This window comes from Magnolia sinica, chromosome 10, assembly GCF_029962835.1.
Source record: "Magnolia sinica isolate HGM2019 chromosome 10, MsV1, whole genome shotgun sequence".
Taxonomy (NCBI): Eukaryota; Viridiplantae; Streptophyta; class Magnoliopsida; order Magnoliales; family Magnoliaceae; genus Magnolia; species Magnolia sinica.
This window is the reverse complement of record NC_080582.1, coordinates 25,760,897-25,786,040: the sequence shown is the minus strand read 5'-3', so window position 1 is coordinate 25,786,040 and position 25,144 is coordinate 25,760,897. Positions and strand designations below refer to the sequence as shown.

The 25,144-nt window shown below is 43.1% G+C and overlaps 1 protein-coding gene and 1 non-coding gene across 3 annotated transcripts in view; one reads left to right on the top strand and one right to left on the bottom strand.

Annotated features, from left to right (window-relative positions):
- The window catches only part of LOC131258202 (putative disease resistance protein At1g50180), a 28,740-nt gene extending 21,118 nt beyond the window's left edge, over positions 1–7,622 (bottom strand). For both annotated transcript variants that reach the window (XM_058259339.1, XM_058259338.1), the window contains exon 1: positions 6,306–7,622. In XM_058259339.1, the coding sequence (XP_058115322.1) occupies positions 6,306–7,427 (1,122 nt within the window). In that variant the 5' untranslated portion in view covers positions 7,428–7,622. The remainder of the gene's footprint in view (positions 1–6,305) is intronic.
- LOC131217789 (small nucleolar RNA R71) lies at positions 2,615–2,720 on the top strand. The gene has a single exon (XR_009157379.1). It is a non-coding gene; the product is annotated as a small nucleolar RNA R71 (small nucleolar RNA).
- Positions 7,623–25,144: the final 17,522 nt, after the last annotated feature.

Below are 25,144 nucleotides of genomic sequence, written 5' to 3'. Positions count from 1 at the left end.
CAGCACACATTTAAGACTTTCCAAGCACTTGCTGAAAGATGGACCATAAACAGAGAAGTCGTCCATGAAGACCTCTAGATATTGCCCCACCATGTCAGAAAAAATACTAAGCATACATCGCTGAAAGGTGGCAGGGGCATTACATAGTCCGAATGGCATCCTTCGATAGGCAAAGGTGCCGTAGGGACATGTAAATGTGGTCTTTTCCTGGTCTTCAGGGGCTATCTCTATCTGGTTGTAGCCCGAATACCCGTCAAGGAAACTATAATAGGAATGACCAGCTAACCTTTCCAGGATCTGATCAATGAATGGTAAAGGAAAGTGGTCTTTCCTCGTGACGGTATTCAACTTCCTGTAGTCAATGCACATTCTCCAACCAGTAGTGACTCTAGTTGGCACGAGTTCATTATTAGCATTGGCTACGATGGTGATTCCGGACTTCTTAGGGACCACTTGAGTTGGACTCACCCATTGACTATCAGATATAGGGTATATAATACCCACATCCAATAGCTTAAGAACCTCGGCCTTAACCACTTCCTTCATATTTGGATTTAGTCTACGTTGTGGTTGCCGAGCGGTTTTTGCATTATCCTCAAGATATATGTGGTGAGTACAAATCGAGGGATCGATTCCTTTGAGGTCCGCTATCGTCCATCCTAGGGCTCCTTTATGCTCAATGAGAGTAGATATAAGCATACTCTCCTGTTCTTTCTCCAGGTGGGCAGAGATCACCACCGGGTATGTCTCATCTTGACCCAAATATGCATATTTCAAATCAGAGGGCAAAGGTTTTAGGTCAAGCTTCGGCGGCTTGAGGTTAGACGGTAGAGGCACTACATCAGTTTGTGGTAATTCTTCAAATTGTGGCCTCCATCGGTTAACTTCAAGTACCGGTGCAGTATCAAGCAAGGCGCACGTCTCCCTAATCATGTCATCATCAAAATCATGGGAGTGGGCCAGGCACGTCTCTAGATGGTCGGAGGATAAGGTCAGAGGTGTCGTATCTTCCACGAAAGAGTCAATCATGTTAATGTCGTGGAAATCATCATCATCCTCTGAGTTGCTGCCGTTATTGAAAAAAATGTTTGACTCCAATGTCAAATTTCCAAAAGACATAGTCATGATACCATTCCTACAATTGATAATTGCATTTGACGTGGCAAGGAATGGGCGACCAAGAATGACGGGAATCTGAGTGCTCATGTTATTGATGGGTTCGGTGTCCAGGATGATAAAATCTACAGGGTAGTAAAATCTATCAACTTGGACCAACACATCCTCAATTATCCCTCTTGGTACACGAACAGAGCGATCAGCAAGTTGTAGTGTGGTTAGGGTGGGTTTTAATTCACCCAAACCTAACTGTTTGTATACCGAGTAGGGAATCAGATTGACGCTCGCTCCTAAGTCAAGAAGTGCGTGATCAATTCGATGGTTCCCGATTACACATGATATGGTTGGGCTACCGGGATCCTTGAATTTCTGCGGCACGTCTTGCTTCAGGATGGCACTCACTTTCTCAGTCAAGAAGATTTTCTTTTGAATAAATTTCCGTCGCTTGGTCGTGCATAAGTCTTTTAGGAATTTGGCATATGAAGGTATTTGTTTAACGACATCAAGTAGAGGAATGTTGACTTTCACCTGTTTCAACACCTCTAGGATATCCTGAGAGTTAGAGAGAGGTTTTGGTGATACCAACCGTGGGGGTAATGGAGCAACTGGCTTCTCTAGAAGTTCCGGTTCCACTTTTTGTGGGGCATCAGTGGATCCATCATTGTTGTCCTCTTCTGGTTCTTGAGGCTTTTCGGGCCTAACCGGAAGAGTTTTATCAATGATCTTCCCACTCCTAAGAGTGGTGATGGATTTAGCATGCCCCATCTGATTTGAAGAGCTGGGATCATTATTCTCGTACTGCGGTTTAGGATTGGGGATAGGTTGTGCAGGAAGCATCCCCTTTTCTATAACCGTCATACGAGAATCTATCTTTTGCATAAAATCTGTGATTCCCCGCATTGCCTGAGCCAGCTCTTGTATGGGATTTTGAACCGGTTCCTCTTGAGGTTTCACTTGATTTGGATTTTGATTGAAGAAACCTGGAGGAGTCGCCGTTTGTCCATTTCTCCAACTGAAGTTTGGATGGTTTTTCCAGCCAGGATTGTATGTGTTAGAGTTAGGTCCAGTAAAAGGTCTTTGATAATTATTTATGGCATTGGCTTGTTCATTCAACACTCCTCGAAAGGCAGGTATTGTAGGACAGTTTTCAGTTGTGTGAATGTTGCAATCACAGATGCCGCAAACAATTTCATTGACCTTATCCTTCTTTCCTTCCATGGCCTCAACTTTCCTTATGAGCGTAGTCACTTTACACTTGAGATCATCCTCTTCTTTCAAGAGATATAATCCACCTTTTTCCTTTAATTGAGTTGGCCTAGACGTGGTGTTCGACTTTGGGTAATAGTCCCAAGATTGTGTTTTTTCAGCCAAACTATCGAGGTAGTCCCATACCTCGTCGATATCTTTATTAATGAACTCTCCATTACACATTGTCTCGACCATTTGGCGCATGGAAGATGTCACCATCATAGAAAAATTTGTAATGCGCCACGTTTCAAATCCGTGTTGTGGGCATGAATCGACCAAATCTTTGAACCTTTCCCAACATTGAAAGAATGTTTCATCTTCCTTTGGGCAAAGTTCATGATTGCTTTTCCGAGGGTAATCGCTTTATGATGTGGGAAGAATTTTTTATGAATTCCCTCTGCATGTCGTTCCATGTGCCAATGGATCTAGGACGCAGTGAATGTAACCACGTCTTAGCTTTCTCTTTTAAGGAAAAAGGAAAGAGTTTCAGCCTAATTGTATCCTCAGATACATTAGGAAAACATAATGTAGCTATTATCTCATCGAACTCTTTCAAATGTAAATATGGACTTTCAGATTCAAGTCCATGGAATTTGGGAAGGAGTTGGATAACTCCTGGCTTGATGTCCATTTGTCCTGTGTTTTCAGGAAAAATCATGCATGAGGGCATACTCACTCCCGCCGGTTGTAGAAAATCTCGTAAAGTACGAGGCGGGGGTGCCTGTTGCACCTCATTCTCATCTTGGGTATCCTCCACCCTGGGTGGGAGTAGAGGAGGTTGGTCTTCAGCCATAACTTCACTTAACTCAGGGGATTTCGAGCGGTGTCTAATCCTGCGATGGATAGTCAACCCCTCAACTAATCCTCCTTCGGTCAAGAGACGTCGAGTGTTGTCACGGGCCCACTTGGGCATGAAACACTCGCAGCCCTCAATCAAATTCAAAGCCTAATCCTAAAGAAGGAAAAAAAAGAAAATCTAAAACGAAAGAGAGGGAGAATTGGAAAGGAATTACCAAATTGAAGCTCCTAAGTTAAGGACCTGCAAAATAAAACAAAAATAAGTTAGATTCTATAAAGGAGAGAAACGATACTTTAAAAGAAAAATAACAGTAAATTAATTTCTAAAAGAAACTAGGAAAGCCTAGACTAAAAAGTAAATTACTACAAGAAAAATTGAAAAATAGAGAGTAGGGAAGGAGTGTACCAAAATAGAGATTTCTATCTTAAGGGCCTAAAAAAAAAAAGGAAGGTTAGTTTCTAAACAAAAATCCTAAAAATAAATTAAGAAACAGAATTAGATTCAAAAAGTGTTAGAATTAGAAAGTTAATAGAACCAAAATAGAAAGTCAATTTCTAAATAACCTAAATTTCTAAAAATAAACTATTTCCTACAGAACAGAGGATACTAGAATTAGAAAGTTTCTAAAATCTAAACCCTAATTTTATAAAAAGAAAAAGTAGAGAATTTAGGAAAGAATTACCAATTTAGAGATTTTATGTCAGGATCCTACAAAACAGGAAACAAGTTAGTTCTAAAAATCAAATAGAAATAAAAATCTAAAACTAAAGTTAATAAAATCCTAATCTTATCCTAATTCTAAAACTAATTAATTTCAGAAAATCGTAACTATCAGTCCCCGGCAACGGCGCCAAAAACTTGTTCACTCCCCAAGTATAGGGTTGTGATGTAGTAATAAACTCGGTAAGACCGAGGTCGAATCCACAGGGACTGATACCTGTACGTTATCTAAAATCAAGTAGAAATAGAACTAGACTAAGAAGTGATATAATTTAGGAAATAATTGTGGAATAATTATCTAAGACTTTAAGGAATTCAGAGAAAGGGAACTAGGGATTCAGAGGATCCACTTGTAGAGATCAGGGAGATCGTATGCCAGGATCACAAATTATGGAAATTTACTGAACTGCCATTGATATAGGTTTCAAGAGATGAAAGGTGTATGAATTAGAATGGATTCCATCACCAAACCATGCCCAGGAGACAAAGCAAACAACAGAATAAATCTAATTACCAATCAATCAACATGATTATGAAGGTTAGGAAGGGTACCAACATCCAACCATGCCCAGGAGACGATGGTGAACATCAGGGTTTCCTGACATTATAATCAAAATAAGAGAAGAGGAATACTCAAAGCCATTGCAAGCCCATTGTAATTTCAGTCACAACATGCCATTAAAAACTAAAAAATATTCCCATAAAATTAAATCAAAAAAATCTCTTCAATCTAATCAAAGGGCACCAGCAACATCTCTCCCATCAGGCTACAAGCTTCACCCCTTAGCCCTAGCTAAGGGGTTTAGCCACACATTAATGGGCTAGATCTCATAATAAAATAGAGAAAAAGAAAGAAGAAGAAAACAATGAAGAAAAACAAACTCTACTCCCTGTCTCTTTCTCTCTTGGCGTCTCCACCCAGCCCCAAAACCGTTCCTCTTTTTCTTCAATCCTCCACTAAAGACGAGCTTCCAGACGTGCAGCAGCAACCCAGCCTTAGATCCCTGCCCCTTTCTCCTTTCTTCCCTTCGATGCCCCCTGAGCCGTCAGCTCTCTCCCTTTTTATAACTTCCAAGAAGACGGTGGCTGGGAGTGCGTAAGAAGCTCTTTACGCACTCCCTGTTGTAGCAGGAAACCATTGCTTATGATGAAATTCTTTGGGGCCCATTCTAGAGCTCAGACAGGCGATCCACTCCATTCATCAACTTCTCCTTAGATTTTTCGGGTAGGCAACCGGTTTTGGCTGTTTGTCGATTCAGCTCAGGGAAGAATTCATTCCATCGTTCATCCTTTTGTTGATCACGATTAACGCATTCTCGCACGCATGGAGAGAAAAGGACACCTAGGCTTGAACTGTAGGGCCCTTAGGCTCCTAATGGACGGCCCTGATTAAGCCAATGGGCCCTGATGGAGGCCCACAAGAGGGGACCGCAACCTCTGTTGCGAAACAGAGGTCGCGTACCCGTGCGCTGTGATGGTTGGAGGTGTCCGTAGTGATGTTTTCAATAAGATCCACTCCGTCTACTGAAATGCTGGCGAAAAACAAGTAGGAATTGTCTGGTTTCATATTGAATTCCGTGTGGCCCACTGATTCTTTCGTTCCACCGTTAATCATCCGTTTTAACAGCTGAAATCCAATCTTCTTTATCTTCTGAGATTACGCCGCCTAGGCGATGTTCACGCCCACCCTCTTGATACAATGGACGGTTCAGATCATTACACCAGGTGTCGAGTGGGCCCCACTGAGAAGGACCGGCGGACGACAGTGAGAACGCTGTTGCGTTTTTCGGATTTGGAGAAGACGCAGTCGGTCAGCGTGAGCTGACCGACTTTGTCTGTACGGGTGCACGGCTGGTGCACGTGCACCTTATGTACACTCAGTATACATGTGGGTCCCACTTGATGTATGTAAGAAATCCGCTCCGTCCATTCATATTGTCAACTCATTTAACCCGTTGAGACCAATTTTTAAGAATATCCAAATAGCAGGTGGGCCCAAAAGTAATGGTTTATGGGCTGATCTGTCCGTTGGGTCACTTCGACAGGGATCGAACGGATGAAATTCGAATTGTACGGTTAATTTATGGCCCTCAGGGCATGTATGACGTTTCGACCTGAACGGATAGTGGGAACCTTGTGATCTTTCATTATGAACCAATTTTGGGCCACTTGAACTTCAGTTTCTCGATTTTCACGGATCTCCGGTGTGTAAATTCGATGATCTTGGTCCCCTGGGGTCCGTCCCCTGCCTTGGTGTCATCAGAGCGTTAAATCCCAGCTTTAAACACCCTTTCCCAGTTCAAGCTCGTGAATACACCCTGCATCACAAACATGATTAAATCAGGCCGTTAAACATTACTATGTTTGTAAATCCAGGTAACAACTGGGTCTGATATGCAATATTTGACCCTGAACACAAGAGCCCTCCGATGACTACAATCGCAAGAGGTAAACCATGGCATTTTGCCACAATCTCTCTTTGCAGCCGCTCCAAATCCTGAGTGCAACAGATTTCTCGTCCTGGGGATGTTTTCTTGCAGAATAATTCCCAGCTTTCTTCTTCTTTTAAGAACCGCAGTTCATAGGGCTGGCTTCGTGCATCTGCATATAAAGCTACGTCTCGGTTTCGTGTGGTGAGCACGACCCTGCTTCCATTGTTCATTTCCGGAAATGCATCCTTCAAAGCATCCCAAGCTTCTTTTGTCCATATATCATCCAATACAACCAAGTATTTCTTGTCTTTCAGATACTCAGATATCTTATTCCTCACCTCAGCAATGGTCATTGTTTCCACCATTCGGTCAGAGAGCACTGCCCAGCATCTTACAATCACCTGCAAAAGATCTCTAGCAGTATACCCTTGTGAGACAGAAATCCATGAATAAGAATCAAAATGTTTCTTAACACTTTCAGTGTTATAGACTTTCTTGGTAAGAGTGGTCTTACCGAGACCACCCATTCCGACTACAGAAACAACACAACGTCGCAGCTCTCCCTTCGTCAACCTCACGACCAATGCTTTTAAGTCCTTGTCAAACCCAACAAAATCTGTTTCTTGAGCAAGAGGAGAAGTGAACCTCCAGTCTTGAAGGCATAGACTGGTGGAGGTTGTACCTGCTCCCTGGCCTATGTTTTCAATTCCGTAAGTTGACCTGCTTTCAGAGATCGCTCGGATTTTATTCTTTATCCGTTCTATCTCCGATCCCACCTCATGGCGAGCTATCAACTCATTGAAGATGAAAGCGTACCTTCTAATGCGACCCCCAAAACCACTTCGCCGCAAGGTTGCTACCTTGAAGACAAAGGTGTCGATCGCGTCCTCGGCATCGTATGCAACATCTGTCACCTCCCGTACCCAGTTCTTCACTCTTTCATCTCCTTCCTGCTTGGCATCTGCATCTTTCAAGAAGCATCGCATTCGAGTAAACTCTGTGTTAAGCCATTCTACTTGATCACGAACCCCACCTAGAAAAATGGCTTCTTGAATTAGCGAGTCAGCGAGCTTTTGGAGAAGGAGCTTGATAACGGACTCAACAACGACCATCCTTACTTCACTTTTTTTCCCCCGCAGGAAAGAAATTCAGATAAAGCCTCCCTCTTTGAGTTCAGCTGAGATGACTTTGTACGTATAGATGTCAACTTGACCCGTCACGCGACAAACCAGTAATGGTTCGTTGCCACTCAATCATGTCGTTAAGTTGATTAATCTGGACCTTCCATCTGAAGGGCTTTATAGATGACGATGTACCACAGATTTTTTAAAACACCGTACACACTCTATCCCAATCGTCTACTTTTTTTTTTTTCTTTTTATGCTTCTTTGGTTAGCTTGGTAGTACAGGCTCATGTCAGTACACACACTCCATGTTGAAACGAGGTATCTCCACTGTCTGCCAGTTAAGCTTTGTACATGGGTGTTCCCAATCGTCTACTTGTGTCCTCCAAACTGATGGTTTAACAAATGAAATATGGAACCGGATTGGCTGATGTGTCGACGTCACAAACTTCTATGGGTCCCATAACGAGGTATGTGTTATATCCAAACCGTCCGTTCACTTGGGAGCTCGTCCTAAGAATTTAGCTAAAAATAAGACATTTAAAGATCAAGTAGACCACACTGAAAAAAGGAGATTAAACATCTACCATTGAAACCCTTTCGAGGGTCACATGAGTTTTGGATGAATATGATATTTGTTTTTTAATCTTCGTACAGGTCTGTGACGTAATTAACATATTGTTGGGAAATTAACGTTAGAGTGGGTGCGACGTAATTAACAGATTATTGGGAAATTAACGTTATGGTGGGCCTACGAATGTTCTAACGGTGAGAACCATTGTACCCCTTATATTTGTGGTGTGGTCCACTTGAGCTTTGGATATGACTATTTTTAGGATTATGCTCTAAAATGATATCTCCAAATGGATGAACGGTGTGGATATGAAAAATACATTATTGTAGGGCAATGTATCTTTGATCTCCTTTCATCGGAATCGGATTGGCTACTCCCCCAGACACCAGCCAAGATGGTCGGTGCTCTATGGGCCCCACCATGATGTATGTGTTTCATCCATGCTATCCATCTATTTTTATAGATCATGGTATGAGACCAAAAATGAAGTATATCCCAACCTTAAGTGGTCCACATTACAGGAAATAGTGTTGAATGAAATCAACCATTAAAAACTTTTGTGGGGCCATAAAAATTTTGGATCAAGCTGATATTTGTTTTTTCCCTTCATCTGGGTATGTATGACCTAATCCACAGATTGGATGTCAAATAAACAGTACAGTGGGCCTTAGGCGAGTTTTAATGTGGATATCTTATCACTACTTTTTCCTGTGGTGTGGTCCACCTGAGATTTATATCACTATCATTTTTGGGCACAAGCCCTAAAATGATCTGTAAAAATGGATGAACGGAATGGATGAAACACATACATCATGGTGGGGCCCACAGAGCACCGACCATCAGCCACCGGGCTGATGGCAGGGGAGTAGCCAATCAATTTCTCCTCTTCAACCGTTCGTACAACTCGAAGCTCGAGGAGCGTCAGCACTCGTCAGCCAGGTTGATGGTGTGTGCTACACCAGTCAATCCACTTCCATAAAATATAAACCGTACATTTCAAAAGTGAAAAGTATGATTATCATAGTCTAGTATATTTCGTGCTGCGTGTGTGCAAGTGTAAAATCTTGAAATATGACGTGCTCGATTAATGCCCGCCAATATATTCAGTAATGGTTTGGAAATGCCGGAGCGTGAACTTGTCCGTGTTGACTGGGGGCACTAATGCCGCGAATGGAGGGTCAGGATTTCTGCCCTTCGTGATTTCGGGTGTACTGAATCGTAGCATCACTTTTACAAACTACTTTTGAGAGCCGATTGCATCCTGCCGCCGTGATGCATAGGTTTTATCCCCGCCGTCCACGGTGCGACTTGGCTTCCATCGGAACCAGCGATATATGTAGGTAGGACCCTGGCGGTAGCATCCACCTCCATATACGCATGGTATATCCACGCCGTTCATCTGTTTTTCCAGATTATTTTATGGCACGGTCCTAAAAGTAAAGTAGGTTCCGATTTTAGATGAACCACGTAACAAGAAACAGTGGCCATTGAATGCCTGCCATTAAAATTTTCTCCAAGTCCACTGTGTAACTATCTTTAATTTTAGTGCACTAAAAACTAAAGTAAAGAGTTAAATACATAGAGAAATTTACGACGGTGGACCCCACCTGTTATCCAGCAGTTTTATGGAGCAATACAAACTTAACTTGCGAACTTAGACCTGCTGGTATGGATAGCGAATTTGAGGATGAAAGTACCCTTCCTCTCCATTGTGTTGCTTTCAGTCCCGTTTCTTTCACTCCTTTCCACTGCGTTGCTTTCACTGGTGATTTTACTGTCGTTTTCAACCCCTTTCTTCACTCCGTTCCAGTAAGGGCCTATTTGGCCGGGCGAATCCCATGGGATTAGGAGGGATGGGATAGATTTTAAGGTAATGATGGTGGTGTTAGTGGATTGGAAAAAGATCCATGGGATTGCTATATCACGGGACAAGTTCACTGGGTCTGTTTGGCACGCCCGGCATATCTCAGGATTTTACCTTCCAATCCCTCCAACCAAGGGATGAGATCAATTTTAAGGTAATGATGGTGATGTTAGTGGATTGTTTTAAGATCCACGGGATTGCTTATATCCCGGGACAAGTTCACCGGGTATGTTTGGCTCGTCATGCATATCCCGGAATATCGCGATCCCATCCCTCCTAATACCGTGGGATCGGTCTGGCCAAACAGGCCCTAAGAAAGACAAGAAAAACCCATTTTCAGTATATCCCGGGATGGCGTGGATATACTATGTAGTATATCCACGCCGTCCATCTGTTTTTCCTTCTAATTTAAGGGGTTGAGCCCCAAATTGAAGCATATCAAAAGATCAAGTGGATCATACCATGGTAAACAGTGGGGATAATGATTTGAAACCATAGTAGGCCTAACAGTGATGTTTGTTTGTTATCAAACCTGTGAGGCCCGTATCGTACGCCGTACTGTTCCGTAAGCTTTCGCGGTCCTCTCGGTCGAATTTCGGCAACCCTCGACCTGCAATCGGTATTTGCGCATGACCCTGAGTCGCATCTTGTAAATCTGAGTCGGCTTGACTCAAATCTTGTACCATTAAGACCGCGTCGTCACCGCGTCTCGTGCATCAATGCGACGCTTAGATCATAAGTTGTGGCCCGCACATTATAATGGCTATGGACCGCATATTTCAGGACCTACCTACCCATATGGCACCATTCCCTAGGAGGGTGATGTCATGTCCTTACACAAGTAATAATAGCTTCTCTTCTTAAGTCAACACCTTCCCTTACCTAGACATTTATGATGGCCTTACATTATCATGTCAAGCCATAACTTTTTTTTTTCTCTCTCTCTCTCTTATCTCTCTCTCCCTCCCTCTTTCTTCCTCATTCCCCATTACAAGAGCCATGGAGGTTCAACCCATCCCAAAAATCTACCCCTCTTTCACCTTGGATCCTCACCAATCCAGTCTTTATAGCATCATCTCCACCCCACCGTTGAGGAAGCTTCATAAGGGCATTAGAGCATAAGGGTAGAAGTTAAAGGGAAAGATCTTGAAGTGGGTGCTTCTCTCTCTCTCTCTCTTTCCTTTTCTGTTATGATGAGTGGCCCACCTAATGATGCATGTAATATCTAGACCGTCCATCCAGTGGGATTATACCACCTTGCTACCCACCATCCAACAGCCACGCTGCTTGATTTTTGGGTCGGCCTGGCTACGGAGAAACACAAATATCAGGCTGATCCAAAATAGGTGGGCCATGTGGGACCCACCTTGATGAGGTGTACATCCACACTGTCCGTCCAGGGACGCTGGATGTAACTGATGAAGGGTGTGGCTATCAGTGAAGTATGAACTGAGAGGTGGCTAACGGTGAAGTGTAAACTGGCAGTGAGGTGTACTCGCCTGCTGCATCAAATAAAAATAATAATAATAATAAATGATAATAATACATATGAGGGGGTAGCCCATTACGTGGGACCCACCTCTGTTTCATTTGGAGCTACAACGTGCAACATAGCTAGGCAGCTGCCCTACCATTGAACTTCAGCAGGGTCCGTGGGACCCATTCACACTGTCCATCCATTAGATGGGCCACACCTCACGCATGTGGTGCATCCACCGTCCAAGGACAGTGGGACCCATCCCACGTGTGGGGATACCCCCTGAAACATGTATCTGTCCAGGCCCTGAACGGACTGGACGTTAGATATAATATATATATATATATATATATATATATATATATATATATATATATTAAATATATACATGAGGGTGGGACCCACCCCACGTGTGGTATACACGTTGATGTGTGTGTGTGTGTGTGTATATATATATATATATTATATTATATATAGTATATATTATATTATATAATATATACATGATGGTGGGCCCTACATGGGACCCACCTCTACCTTTTTAAGTGCGGCCAACTGCACGTACAGCAGCAAGCCGCAGGCCCCACATTGATGTATGTATTTCTACACCATCCACTGTTTAGACGGTGGGGCCTACCATGATGTACATAGTGTATTCATACCGTCCAACCACTTGTGAGATTATTTTATGGCATGGGAAAATGAGTGAGTCAAATCCAAAGTTCAAGTGGATCCCACCATTTAAATAGTGGACAGTGTCATCTGCCATTCGAACTTCTAAGGGCCACAATAGTTTCCAATTAAGCTGATATTTGTTTCATTTATCTCCATGTTAACTTATGAATAGGTTGGATCTCAAAAATACACAAGGGTGGACCCTATTTGATATACATAAAGCCCATTGGTGCGGCCCATCCATGAGGCCCATCATGATGTATTTTGGCCCGTGTGCAAGGCCCACCTGTTGTATTGTTAGGCCTGTGTAGCGTGGCCCATATGATGTATTCGAGGCCCAGATATGTGGCCCATTTGATGCATATGAGGCCCAAGCAGTGCGGCCCACTTGTTGTATATAAGGCCCAAGTATGAGGCCTATGATGACGCATTTACGGCCCATTTGATGAGGCCCATTGCGATGTGCTTGGGGCCCATGGGTTGGGGCCCATTGTGTTGTATTCGGGGCCCATGGGACGTGGCCCATTCGATGTATTAAGCCCATGTGATGCGGCCCACTTGATGTACATGAGGCCCAATGTGACGTATTTATAGCCATCCATTGAGGCCCACCTTGGTGTGATGCATAATAGACCCGTGTGAGAGCCTCATTGCGGTGTGCTTGGAGCTCATAGGTTGTGGCCCATTGTGATGTATTCAGGGCCCAAAGGACGTGGCCTATCTGATGTATATAGGCCCATGTGATGAAGCCCATGTGATATATATTAGGCCCATATGACACGGCCTATTATGATTGTATGAGGCTCATTATGGTGCATTTGAGGGACAGGTTATGAGGCCCATTGTGATGTATGTTAGGCCCATGTGAAAGGCCCATCATGATGGGTATTAAACTCTTGAGTGAGGCTTATGGTGCTGTATTTTTGGCCCTTGTGTGAGGCCCAGGGCCCGCTATATGTTTAACCCTATGTGGGCCACTCCTTGGGAGTAATGTTAGTTGAATGTCCACATTAATGGGCAATGATGGTTGGATGTCCACATTGTGACCTTCCCTTAGGCCTTGTTAGACTCATTCTCACCGATTGTCTATTCCGAATCCAATTGTTGAGGCCGATTGTATAGGCCAACTTTAATTTGTCGAGATTGATTGTATAGGCTGATTCTAATTTGTTAAGGCCGAGTATCAAGGCCGATTCTGATTTGTCGAAGCTGATTGTATAGGCCAATTCTGATTTGTCGAGGCCGATTGTATAGGTAAATTTCGATTGTCGAGGCCGAGTATCGAGGCCAATTCCAATTTGTCGAGGCCGATTGTATAGGCCGATTCCAATTATCGAGGCCGAGTATCGAGGTCGATTTCGATTTGTTGAGGCTGATTGTATAGGCCGATTCTGATTATCGAGGCCAATTATCGAGGCCGATTCCAATTTATCAAGGCTGATTGTATAGGCCGATTCCGATTGTCGACGCCAAGTATCGAGGCCGATTTCGATTTGTCGAGGCCGATTTTGATTTGTCGAGGCCAATTGTATAGGCCGATTCTGATTGTCGAGGCCGAGTATCAAGGCCGATTCTGATTTATCAGGGCTGATTCGGATTGTCGAGGAGATGTATTGAGGCCAATTCCGATTATCGAGGCCGATTATATAGGCCGATTTTGATTGTCGAGGCCGAGTATCGAGGCCGATTTTGAGTGTCAATTCCGATTGCTGAGGTCGATTTCGATTATTGAGTCCGATTTCGATTGCCAAGGCTAATTTTTGAGACCTATATGATGTATATGCGACCCATAGTTGAGGCCCATTGTGATGCGTATTCAGCTTGTGTGATGTATATGCAACCTGTGTTTAAGGCCTAATGTGATGAATAGGAGGTCTATGTGACGAGGCCCATTGTGATGTATTTAAGGCCCATGGGCAAGGCCCATTGTGATGTATTCATGGCCCATAGGGAAGGCCCATTGTGACATATTTGCGGCCTATGGGCAAGGCCCATTGTGATATGTATTAGGCCCATGATGCATGGCCCATTTGAAGTATTCGAGAATCATGTGTAGGGCCCACATGTCATGTGTTTGAGGCCCATGAGCAGGGCCCACCTGTTATGTATGTGTGGCCCTTGAGTAAGGCCCATTGTGTTGTATATTAGGCCTTTGTGTAAGGTCGTGAGCCTATTATATGTTTGGCTCTATGTGGGCCATTCCTTGGAGGTAATGTTGGTTAAATGTCCACATTGTCGATGCCGATTCTTGATGCTACTTACTAATACCAATTATGAGTATGTGACAGTATAGCATCATGATACATGCCCATACGCATCATCTGCATGTTTATTGTGAGATGTGATTGACCCTTGCATATGCCATAGTACAGATGGTTTATGAGACTCCCTGATAGGTGGAGTTATCCCACATGAGCGCACGGTATGCGCAGGATTGATGCATGATTGGACTACATGACTCATGCATCTTACATTGTGTGATTGTGATTACTGTACGCCCTAGCGACATCAGGGCTGTGACCTCCACAGGCATGTCGTGGATGGCCAGATGGGACACCAAAAATATTTGGTTCGAGCATCTGGGCACTTTGGATGTCCGTGGGTGAAAGTCCCTAAACCTCCGAGGCCAGGAGATGCCCCAACGTCTAGACCGAGTGGATACATGAGCGCCCGAGTGCCGAATACCAGTAGGCCGCGTCTCCCACTGTGTCGTGGTCAGTTGGGAGGGGGTGTGTCCTTATCCACCCAAGTGAAGGGGCTATAAGCCAAGCTGAGTTTGACCAGCTTCCAAATGGGTTTGCTATTGACGAGCCGGGTAGGCATTGGTATACTACTGGTAGGCGGGTAGTGAGGTCTTTTCAACTCGCTGGGCTACGCGGCTGGCTGGAGCGGTAGCCAGCTTCGAGTGTACTAGACCCCAGTGATGATCCCAAAGAGGTACAGTATTAATTTATGGAGCATGAGTTATATATTTATTCATTCATTCATTCACTATCCACTCAGAATGGTAGTGTGCAACTATTTGTTACGTGTACCTTCATAATGGCCAGGATTTCGGTTGGGGCGTGCGACTAACCTGAGATCAGGAGTTTACCACATTGAGTCTGACTATCCAAATTTAGGTATGTGACTGGTTTAGATAGAAGTCCTTTGTGATAGGCCATATATCCTACGACACCACGTACTATCATCCCGACTTCACACTCCAGCTTGGTCATTTCATTCACACCACATATTACATATTGCTTTACATCCTTGGCATATGGCATTTTTGGGTTGCTATGTTTCTGCATTTATATGACCTAGATGAGGCTGATGGTAGTTGTAGTTCCTCAGAATTACGTATAGTATTGTATCATCGGTATCTGATATTTGACTCATTATGTCTCCGCATTGCATAACTGACGTACATTACTTTCTCAGTATATGACATTGGCTTGTTATGTCCTTTCATCGCATATCCTGGATTAGGTTGATAATATTTCTATAGGACTTGTCAGTACTTTTGCATTACTCTGATATTGTATGATTTATGAACTCACCAGTATTTCTGTTTACTCTGATATTACATTCTGAGCACGCATATACTGCTCACACACTTTCACCACCCAATAAGATTTCTATAAGCTTATGCACGATAGATGCGTACAAGTGGCGTTAAGTTATAGTGGCGTCGAGCATGAAGCGTGCAATGGTCTTTTGGAGCTTTGACTTCGATATATGTATTTCCCTTTCAGCATTGTATTCAAATATTTATATTAGTGGATATATGATGATGATGTTGGTTTTGTGATTTGGGTATACTTGTGGTTATGCTTATTACGAGTTAAATGTACATTGGAAAATCCTCCTTGTAGGATCCCAGGATCGAAATCTGGCGTATGGACGCTAGGTGCTGAGAATGGGTTATTATGGAGGCTGCTGGCACTGGATTCAACGATCGAAAATTTTATGAGCCTGGTTTTCGAGTTTGGGGCGTGACAGAAGTTGGTATTAGAGTATAACTTGGGAATACCTAAAGATAACATCACATATCTACTAATAGCTACCCTTCACTCTATGATTGTTAAGAACTTAGAATGGTTAAATCCCCATGTTCGAATAACTTAGAGATTTTTTTTATATAGATCCCTACCATTGAGGTTGTAAGGCTGCATAGTATCCTAGTTTCGATCGTTTCCGATCCGAGGTTCAGCAAGGGTCACCATAGTGTTGATGATGCATCTTGGAAGTGCGAGGTTGGGAATAGAGAGCACAATCTTCATCCTTTTATAAACTGATTGTGCCTTGACATATGTATATGACGATGCTTCCTCTTCCCTTGCCTTATCGTGCGTGATAGTAAATTTCAAGGATGAAATTTTTATTAGGAGGGGAGAGCTGTGAGGCCTGTATCCTAGCCTATACTGTTCCATAGGCTTTCGCAGTCCTCTCAGTCGAATTCTGGCAACCCACGACCTGTAATCGGTATTTGCGCACGACCTTGAGTCGCATCTCATAAATCTGAGTCAACTTGACTCAAATCTTGTACCGTTACGACCGCGTCGTCGCCACGGTTCGAATGCCGCATCTCGTGCTTCAATGTGACGCTTAGATCCTAAATTGTGGCCCGCACATTATAATGGTTGTGGACCGCACATTTCGGGACCTACCTACCCATATGGCACCATTCTCTAAGAGGTTGATGTTATGTCCTTACACAAGTAATAATGGCTCCTCTTCTTAAGTCAACACCTCCCCTTACCTAGACATTTATGATGGCCTTACATTATCATGTCAAGCCATAACTTCTCTCTCTCTCATCTCTCTCTCCCTCCCTCTTTATTCCTCATTCCCCATTGCAAGAGCCATGGATGTTCAACCCATCCCAAAAATCTACCCCTCTTCCACCTTGGATCCTTACCAATCCAGCCTTTATAGCATCATCTCTACCGTTGAGGAAGCTTCGTAAGGGCATTAGAGCATAAGGGTAGAAGTTGAAGGGGAAGATCTTGAAGTGGGTGCTTCTCTCTCTCTCTTTCCTTTTCTTTTATGATGAGTGGCCCACCAGATGATGCATGTAATATCCAGACCGTCCATCCAGTAGGATTGGCCCACTTTGCTGCCCACCATCCAACAGCCACGCTTCCTGATTTTTAGGTCAGCCTGGCTATGGAGAAACACAAATATCAGGCTGATCCAAAACAAGTGGGCCATGTGGGACCCACCTTGATGAAGTGTACATCCACACCGTCCATCCAGGGATGCTGGACATAGCTGAAGGAGGGTGTGGCTATCAGTGAAGTATGAACTGGCGGTGGAGGTGGTAGCGGTGAAGTGTAAACTGGTAGTGAAGTGTACTCGCCTGCTGCAAAAAATCATAATAATAATAATAATAATAATAATAATAATAATAATAATATGATAATAATATATATGAGGGGGTAGCCCATCAAGTGGGAGCCACCTCTGTTTCATTTAGAGCTACAACGTGCAACATAGCTAGGCAGCTGCCCTGCCATTGAACGTCAGCAGAGTCCATGGGACCCATTCACACCGTCCATCCATTAGATGGGCCACAACTCACACATGTGGTGCATCCATCGTCCAAGGATGGTGGGACCCATCCCACGTGTGGGGATACCCCCTGAAGAATGTATCTGTCTAGGCCTTGAATGGCCTGGACTTAGATATATAATATATATTATATATTAAATATATACATGAGGGTGGGACCCACCCCACGTGTGGGATTCACGTTGATCTATATATATATATATTATATCATACATATTATATAATATATGCATGATGGTGGGCCCTACGTGGGACCCACCTCTGCTTATTTAAGTGCGGCTAGCTGCATGTATAGTAGCAAGCCGCAGGCCCCACATTGATGTATGTATTTCTACACCGTCCACTGTTTGGACGGTGGGGCCCACCATGATGCACACGGTGTATTCATACCGTCCAACCACTTGTGAGATCATTTTATGGCATGGGAAAATGAGTGAGTCAAATCCAAAGTTCAAGTGGATCCCACCATTTAAATAGTGGATAGTGTCATCCACCGTTCAAACTTCTAAGGGCCACAGTAGTTTCCAATTAAGCTGATATTTGTTTCATTTATCTCCATGTTAACTTATGAATAGGTTGGATCTCAAAAATACACAAGGGTGGGCCCTATTTGATCTACATAAAGCCCATTGGTGCGGCCCATCCATGAGGCCCACCATGATGTATTTTGGCCCATGTGCGAGGCCCGCCTGTTGTATTGTTAAGCCCGTATAACGTGACCCATATGATGTATTCAAGGCCCAAATACGTGGCCCATTTGATGCATATGAGGCCCAAGCAGTGCGGCCCACTTGTTGCATATAAGGCCCACGTATGAGGCCTATAATGATGCATTTACGGCCCATTTGATGAGGCCCATTGCGATGTGCTTGGGGCCCATGGGTTGTAGCCCATTGTGATGTATTCGGGGCCCATGGGACGTGGCCCATCCAATGTATTAGGCCCATGTGATGTGGCCCACTTGATGTATATGAGGCCCAATGTGACGTATTTATAGCCATCCGTTGAGGCCCACCTTGGTGTGATACATAATGGACCCATGTGAGAAGCCCATTACGGTGTGCTTGGGGCCCATGGGTTGTGGCCCATCGTGATGTATTCGGGGCCCATGGGACGTGGCCCATCTGATGTATATAGGCCCATGTGATGCAGCCCATGTGATGTGTGTTAGGCCCATGTGACGCGGCCCATTATGATTATATGAGGCTCATTATGGTGCATTTGAGGGCCAGGCTATGAGGCCCATTGTGATGTATGTTAGGCCCATGTGAAAGGCCCATCGTGATGTGTATTAAGCTCTTGAGTGAGGCCCATGGTGCTGTATTTTTTTCCCTCGTGTGAAGCCATGGGCCCATTATATGTTTAACCCTATGTGGGTAACTCCTTGGGTGCAATATTAGTTGAATGTCCACATTGATGGGTAATGATGGTTGGATGTCCACATTGTGACCTTCCCTTAGGCCTTGTTAGGCCCATTCTCACCAATTGTCGATTCCGATTCAGATTGTCGAGGCCGATTGTATAGGCCGATTCCGATTTGTCGAGACCGATTGTATAGGCCGATATCAATTTGTCGAGGCCAAGTATCAAGGCCGATTCTGATTTGTCATGGCTGATTTTATAGGCCGATTCTAATTTATCGAAGCTGATTATATAGGCCGATTCTGATTGTCGAGGCCGAGTGTCGAGGCTGATTTCGATTTGTCGAGGCTGATTGTATAGGGCGATTCCGATTGTCGAGGCCGAGTATCGAGGCCGATTCCGATTTCTCGAGGCCGATTGTATAGGCCGATTCTGATTGTTGAGGCCGAGTATCGAGGCCGATTCTAATTTGTCGAGGCCAATTGTATAGGCCGATTCTAATTATCGAGGCTGAGTATCGAGGTCGATTCTGATTTTTTGAGGTGGATTGTATATGTCGATTTCGATTTATCGAGACCGATTGTATAGGCCGATTCTGATTGTCGAGGCCGAGTATCGACGCCGATTCTGATTTGTCGAGGCCGATTATTTAGGCCAATTTCGATTTGTCGAGGCCGATTGTATAAACCGATTCCGATTGTCGGGGCCGAGTATCAAGGCTGATTCCAATTTATCGAGGCTGATTCCGATTATCGAGACCGAGTATCGAGGCCAATTCTGATTGTCGAGGCAGAGTATCGAGGCCAATTCCGATTGTCGAGGCTGATTGTATAGGCCGATTCTGATTGTCAAGGCCAAGTATTGAGGCCGATTCTAAGTGTCGATTTTGATTGTTGAGACCGATTTCGATTATCGAGGATGATTTCGATTGCCAAGGCCAATTTTTGAGACCTATATGATGTATTTGTGACCCGTAGTTAAGGGTCATTGTGATGTGTATTCAGCCTATGTGATGTATATGCAACCCGTGTTTAAGGCCTAATGTGATGAATAAGAGGTCTATGTGACAAGGCCCATTGTGATGTATTCGCGGCCTATGGGCAAGGCCCATTGTGATATGTGTTAGGCACATGATGCATAGCCCATTTGAAGTATTCAAGAATTATGTGTAGGGCCTACATGTCATGTGTTTGAGGCCCATGAGTAGGGCCCACCTGTTATGTATATGTGGCCCTTGAGTAAGGCCCATTGTGTTATATATTAGGCCTTTGTGTAAGGTCGTGGGCCCATTATATGTTTAGCTCTATGTGGGCCATTCCTTGGGGGCAATGTTGGTTAAATGTCCACATTATTGAGGCCGATTCTTGATGCCGGTTACTAATACCGATTATGAGTATGTGACAGCATAGCATCATGATACATGCCATACGCATCATCTACATATTTATTGTGAGATGTGATTGACCCTTGTATATGTCATAATACAGATGTTTTTGAGACTCCCTGATAGGTGGAGTTATCCCACATGAGCACATGATATGCGCAGGATTGATGCATGATTGGACTACATAAATCATGCATCTTGCATTGTATGATTTTGATTACTGTATGCTCTAGTGACATCAGGGCTGTGACCTCCACAGGCATGTCGTGGATGGCCAGATGAGACACTAAAAATGTTTGGTTAGAGAATTTGGGCACTTTGGATGTCCATAGGTGAAAGTCCCTAAACCTCCGAGGCCAGGAGATACCCCAATGTCTAGACCGAGTGGATACATGAGCGCCTGAGTACCGAATACTAGTAGGCTGCGTCTCCCACTGTGTCGTGGTCGGTTGGGAGGGGGTGTGGCCTTATTCGCCCGAGTGAGGGAGCTATAAGCTAGGCTGAGTTTGACCAGCTCCTAAATGGGTCCACTATCGACGAGCCGGATAGGCATTGGTATACTACTGGTAGGCGGATAGTGAGATCTTTTCCACTCGCTTGGCTACGTGACCGGCTAGGGTGATAGCCAGCTTGGAGTGTACTAGACCCCGGTGATGATCCCAGAGATGTACAATATTAATTTGTGGAGCATGAGTTATATATTTATTCATTCATTCATTCATTATCCACTCGGGCTGGTGGTGTGTAACTATTTATTACGTGTACCTTCGTAATGGCCAGGATTTCGGTTAGGGTGTGTTACTAACATGAGATCAGAAGTTTACCACATTGAGTCTGACTATCCAAATTTAGGTATGAGACTAGTTTGGATAGAAGTCCTTTGTGATAGGCCCCATAACCTGCGACACCACGTACTATCATCCCGACTTCACACTACAGCTTGGTCATTTCATTCGCACCACATGTTGCATGTTGTTTTACAACCTCGGCATATGACATTTTTGGGTTGCTATGTTTCTGCATTCATATGACCTAGATGAGGCTGATGGTAATTGTGGTTCTTCAAAATTATGTATAGTATTGTATCATCGGCATCTGATATTTGACTCATTATGTCTCCGTATTGCATAACTGACGTACATTACTTTCTCAACATATGACATTGGCTTGTTATTTCCTTTCATCGCATATCCTGGATTAGGTTGATGATATTTCTATAGGACTTGTCAGTACTTTTGCATTACTCTGATATTGTATGATTTATGAACTCACCAGTATTTCTATTTACTCTGATATTATATTCTGAGCATGCATATACTACTCACACACTTTCACCATCCACTAAGCTTTCTATAAGCTTATGCACGATAGATGTGTGCAGGTGGCGTTAGGTTACAGCAGCGTTGAGCATGGAGCGTGCAGCGGTCTTCTGGAACTTTGATTTTGATATATGTATTTTCCTTTCAGCATTGTATGCAAATGTTTATATTAGTGGATATATGATGATGATGTTGCCTTTGTGATTTGGGTATACTTGTGGTTATGCATATTATGAGTAAAATATACATTGGAAAATCCTCCTTGTATGATCCTAAGATCGAAATCTAGCATATGGACGTTGGGTGCCGAGAATGTGGTACTACGGAGGTTGTCAGCACTGGATTCGGTGATCAAAAATTTTGTGAGCCCAGTTTCCGTGTTTGGGGTGTGATAAAACCTATTTATAAGATCATATAGACATGGATTTATAGAAAACACAATTATAAGGGTGATCCAAAACTTCTGTGGCCCCTAAAAAATGATCAACAGTAGAAGTTCAATTCAAAATTATCATGTGGTGTTGTCCATCATGAAATTATCTGTTAAGTTTGTCCCGCTCAATTTCATGTTTGCCCCGTTGAATTTTTAGTTTGCCCCGCTGAAATTCATGTTTGCCCCGCTTAATTTCATGTTCACCCCACTGAATTTCTAACTTGCCCCGCTCAATTTCATGTTTGCCCCACTTAATTTCTAGTTTGCCCCGCTCGATTTCATGTTTGCCCCGCTGATTTTCTAGTTTGCCCCACTCAATTTCATGTTTGCCCCGTTGAATTTCAGATTTCCCACGTTGAATTTCATGTTTACCTCACTCAATTTCATGTTTGCCCTGCTGAATTTCATGCTTCCCCCGCTGAATTTCATGTTTCCCCCGCTGAATTTTATGTTTCCCCCGATCAATTTCATGTTTCCTCCGCTCAATTTTCAGTTTACCCCGCTCAATTTCATGTTTGCCCCGCTCAATTTCATGTTTACCCCGCTAATTTTCTAGTTTGCCCCGCTCAATTTTATGTTGTCCAAATGATTTTCTACTTTGCCCTGCTCAATTTCACGTTTGCCCCAGTGAAATTCATGTTTGCCCCGCTAAAATTGAAGCTTCCCCCGCGGAATTTCATGTTTGCCCCACTCAAATTTCAGTTTGCCCTGCTCATTTTCTAGTTGTAAAGGTAGTAGTGTATGATAAATATGAAGTGATATGCATTCCTCTAGCCTTTGGTTTTAAAGCTTCGTGTTCAATCGAAAACCTGCATTTGTCTGTCAAATTATGAATGCTATGGTCATTACTGTTCGTAGAGTGACAAACATACTGGATTTAATATTATATCCCGTTTTTATGTTTACTGGTTTGTTGGACATGTAATTGGATGGAACTTTCTTAGTGACTCTGATAGTGTTTTTCCTATGCAGTCCCATATCCGAGTACTTGAATCCACTTCAGAGAACAGATCTGCACTTCTAATGGGTCTTGAATATCTAATTGGCATTTCTTATGTTGATGACACTGAGGTTTTTAAGGTAGTCATGTTAACTGCATGCCTTCTTTTCTTTGTAATTGAGTTTGCATAGAGTCTTACCTTGTCTGCGTCAAATGCATGGATAGGTATGCTTAGATTACTGGAACTCTTTAGTCCTTGAGCTGTGTTGCTGCTGCAAGCATGATGGGGCTTCAGGTACTTTAGATATGATGCTTCTTACTGCTATTGTGCTTAGAGTTTTATAGTTTCAATACATGGCATGGGTTATTATTAGTGTGATTTCAATCCATATTTCTTACTGCTATTTTACCTAGAGTTTGGATACCACCATATGAGCTAATCAGCCAAGGATTGAAATTCAATTATCAGTTCAATCCTTCTAGATTGTAAATGTGATTATAACTCTCTACTTCCATGCTTTAAGAAGAGAGTTCTATGCTAGTAGATTGAAGAGTATGAGGATCCTGCCTTAAGTTCCAACCATCTGTGTTGAAGATTTGGACTATCTAGTTGTCCAGACTAGATATTTGGGCATATTAGGGATGCAAATTGATTTGAGGAAAGGTTGGGACCTTCTTAATGCCTGGATCAAAGGTCGGGACCTCCATGGGATTGCTATACCCGGGACAGGTTCACCGAGTCTGTTTGGCGTGCCCGTCATATTCTGGGATTTTACCTTCCAATCCCTTCCAATCTGTCCTACCAGTAAAATAGAGGCATAAAAATTACTAGCAATCATGTATGTAGACTAATAATCAATCATGGATAAGATGAAATTGATTGGGGTGTGGTTTGGGTCAGTGCACGTATGTAGAATAATAATCAATCATGTTACATCTTTTCCTTCATCAAGAATTACTAGCAAACATGAAATTTTATTGCTGCAGTTTATTAGGTACTTAAAGAAGAGGGGGAAAGTCGATGATGATTTTTTGAGAACTCTGAAAAAGGGGGAATGGATGAAGAGCTCTAAAGGGTATGTAACCCCATTTGGGTCGGTTTTCCTTCCATCCATTACAGGAGCTCTTTTACAAATAACAAACCTTCCTGTCATTGATGAAACATTCTACGGAAACAAGTTTTGTTGCTATACCGCTGAGTTCAATTTGTTGGGAGTTGTGATGGATATGGAAGAGGTGTACAAATTGACTGCAGATAATTTCACATTTCCTGAAGCTCTATCTACTGTAACTAGAGAAAGTGTTCTGCTGAATGTAGGGTCGGTTTAAGATCAATTATAAGTAACTTTTTTACTTAAAGTTACTTAATCACTTCAGTTTGAGAAGTAGGAACCAAGATAAGCTACTTAACGCATAGGTAGCTTATATCAAGTTACTTACGATCCAAACTCCCCCATATCGACACTATTTTATCCATTGTACCAGGTCTATGAGGTATTCTATATACACACCAGGTATCTTAATACATTTCATTCAAATTGAATGTTGGCATCTTTTCCCCCACTCAATTTCATGTTTGTCTCGCTAAATTTCATGTTTACCCCGCTCAATTTCTAGTTTGCCCCGCTTAAATTCCAGTTTACCCAGCTGAATTTTCAGTTTGCCTCGCTGAATTTCTAGTTTGCCCCACTCAATTTCTAGTTTGCCCTGCTCAATTTCATGTTTGCCCTACTCAATTTTCAGTTTTCCCCGTTGATTTTCTAGTTTCCCTCGCTCAATTTTCAGTTTACCCCATTGAATTTCATGTTTGCCCCACTCAATTTCTAGTTTACCCCGCTCAATTTCGTGTTTGCTCCGCTCAATTTCTAGTTTGCCCCACTGAAAATCTAGTTTGCCCCACTTAATATCCAGTTTGCCCCGCTCAATTTTCAGTTTGCCTTGCTTATTTTTATAGTTTGTCTCGCTCAATTTTTGGTATTTCCTCGCTCAATTTCTATATCAATTTCATATGAAGTTTGTTCAAATTCATGAAATGCTACATTGTTTTCAATTATTTCTGATTTTGTATACTATGATTATCTTGTGAATTTTATGTTTGATATGTTTTTCAATTCATCTTTG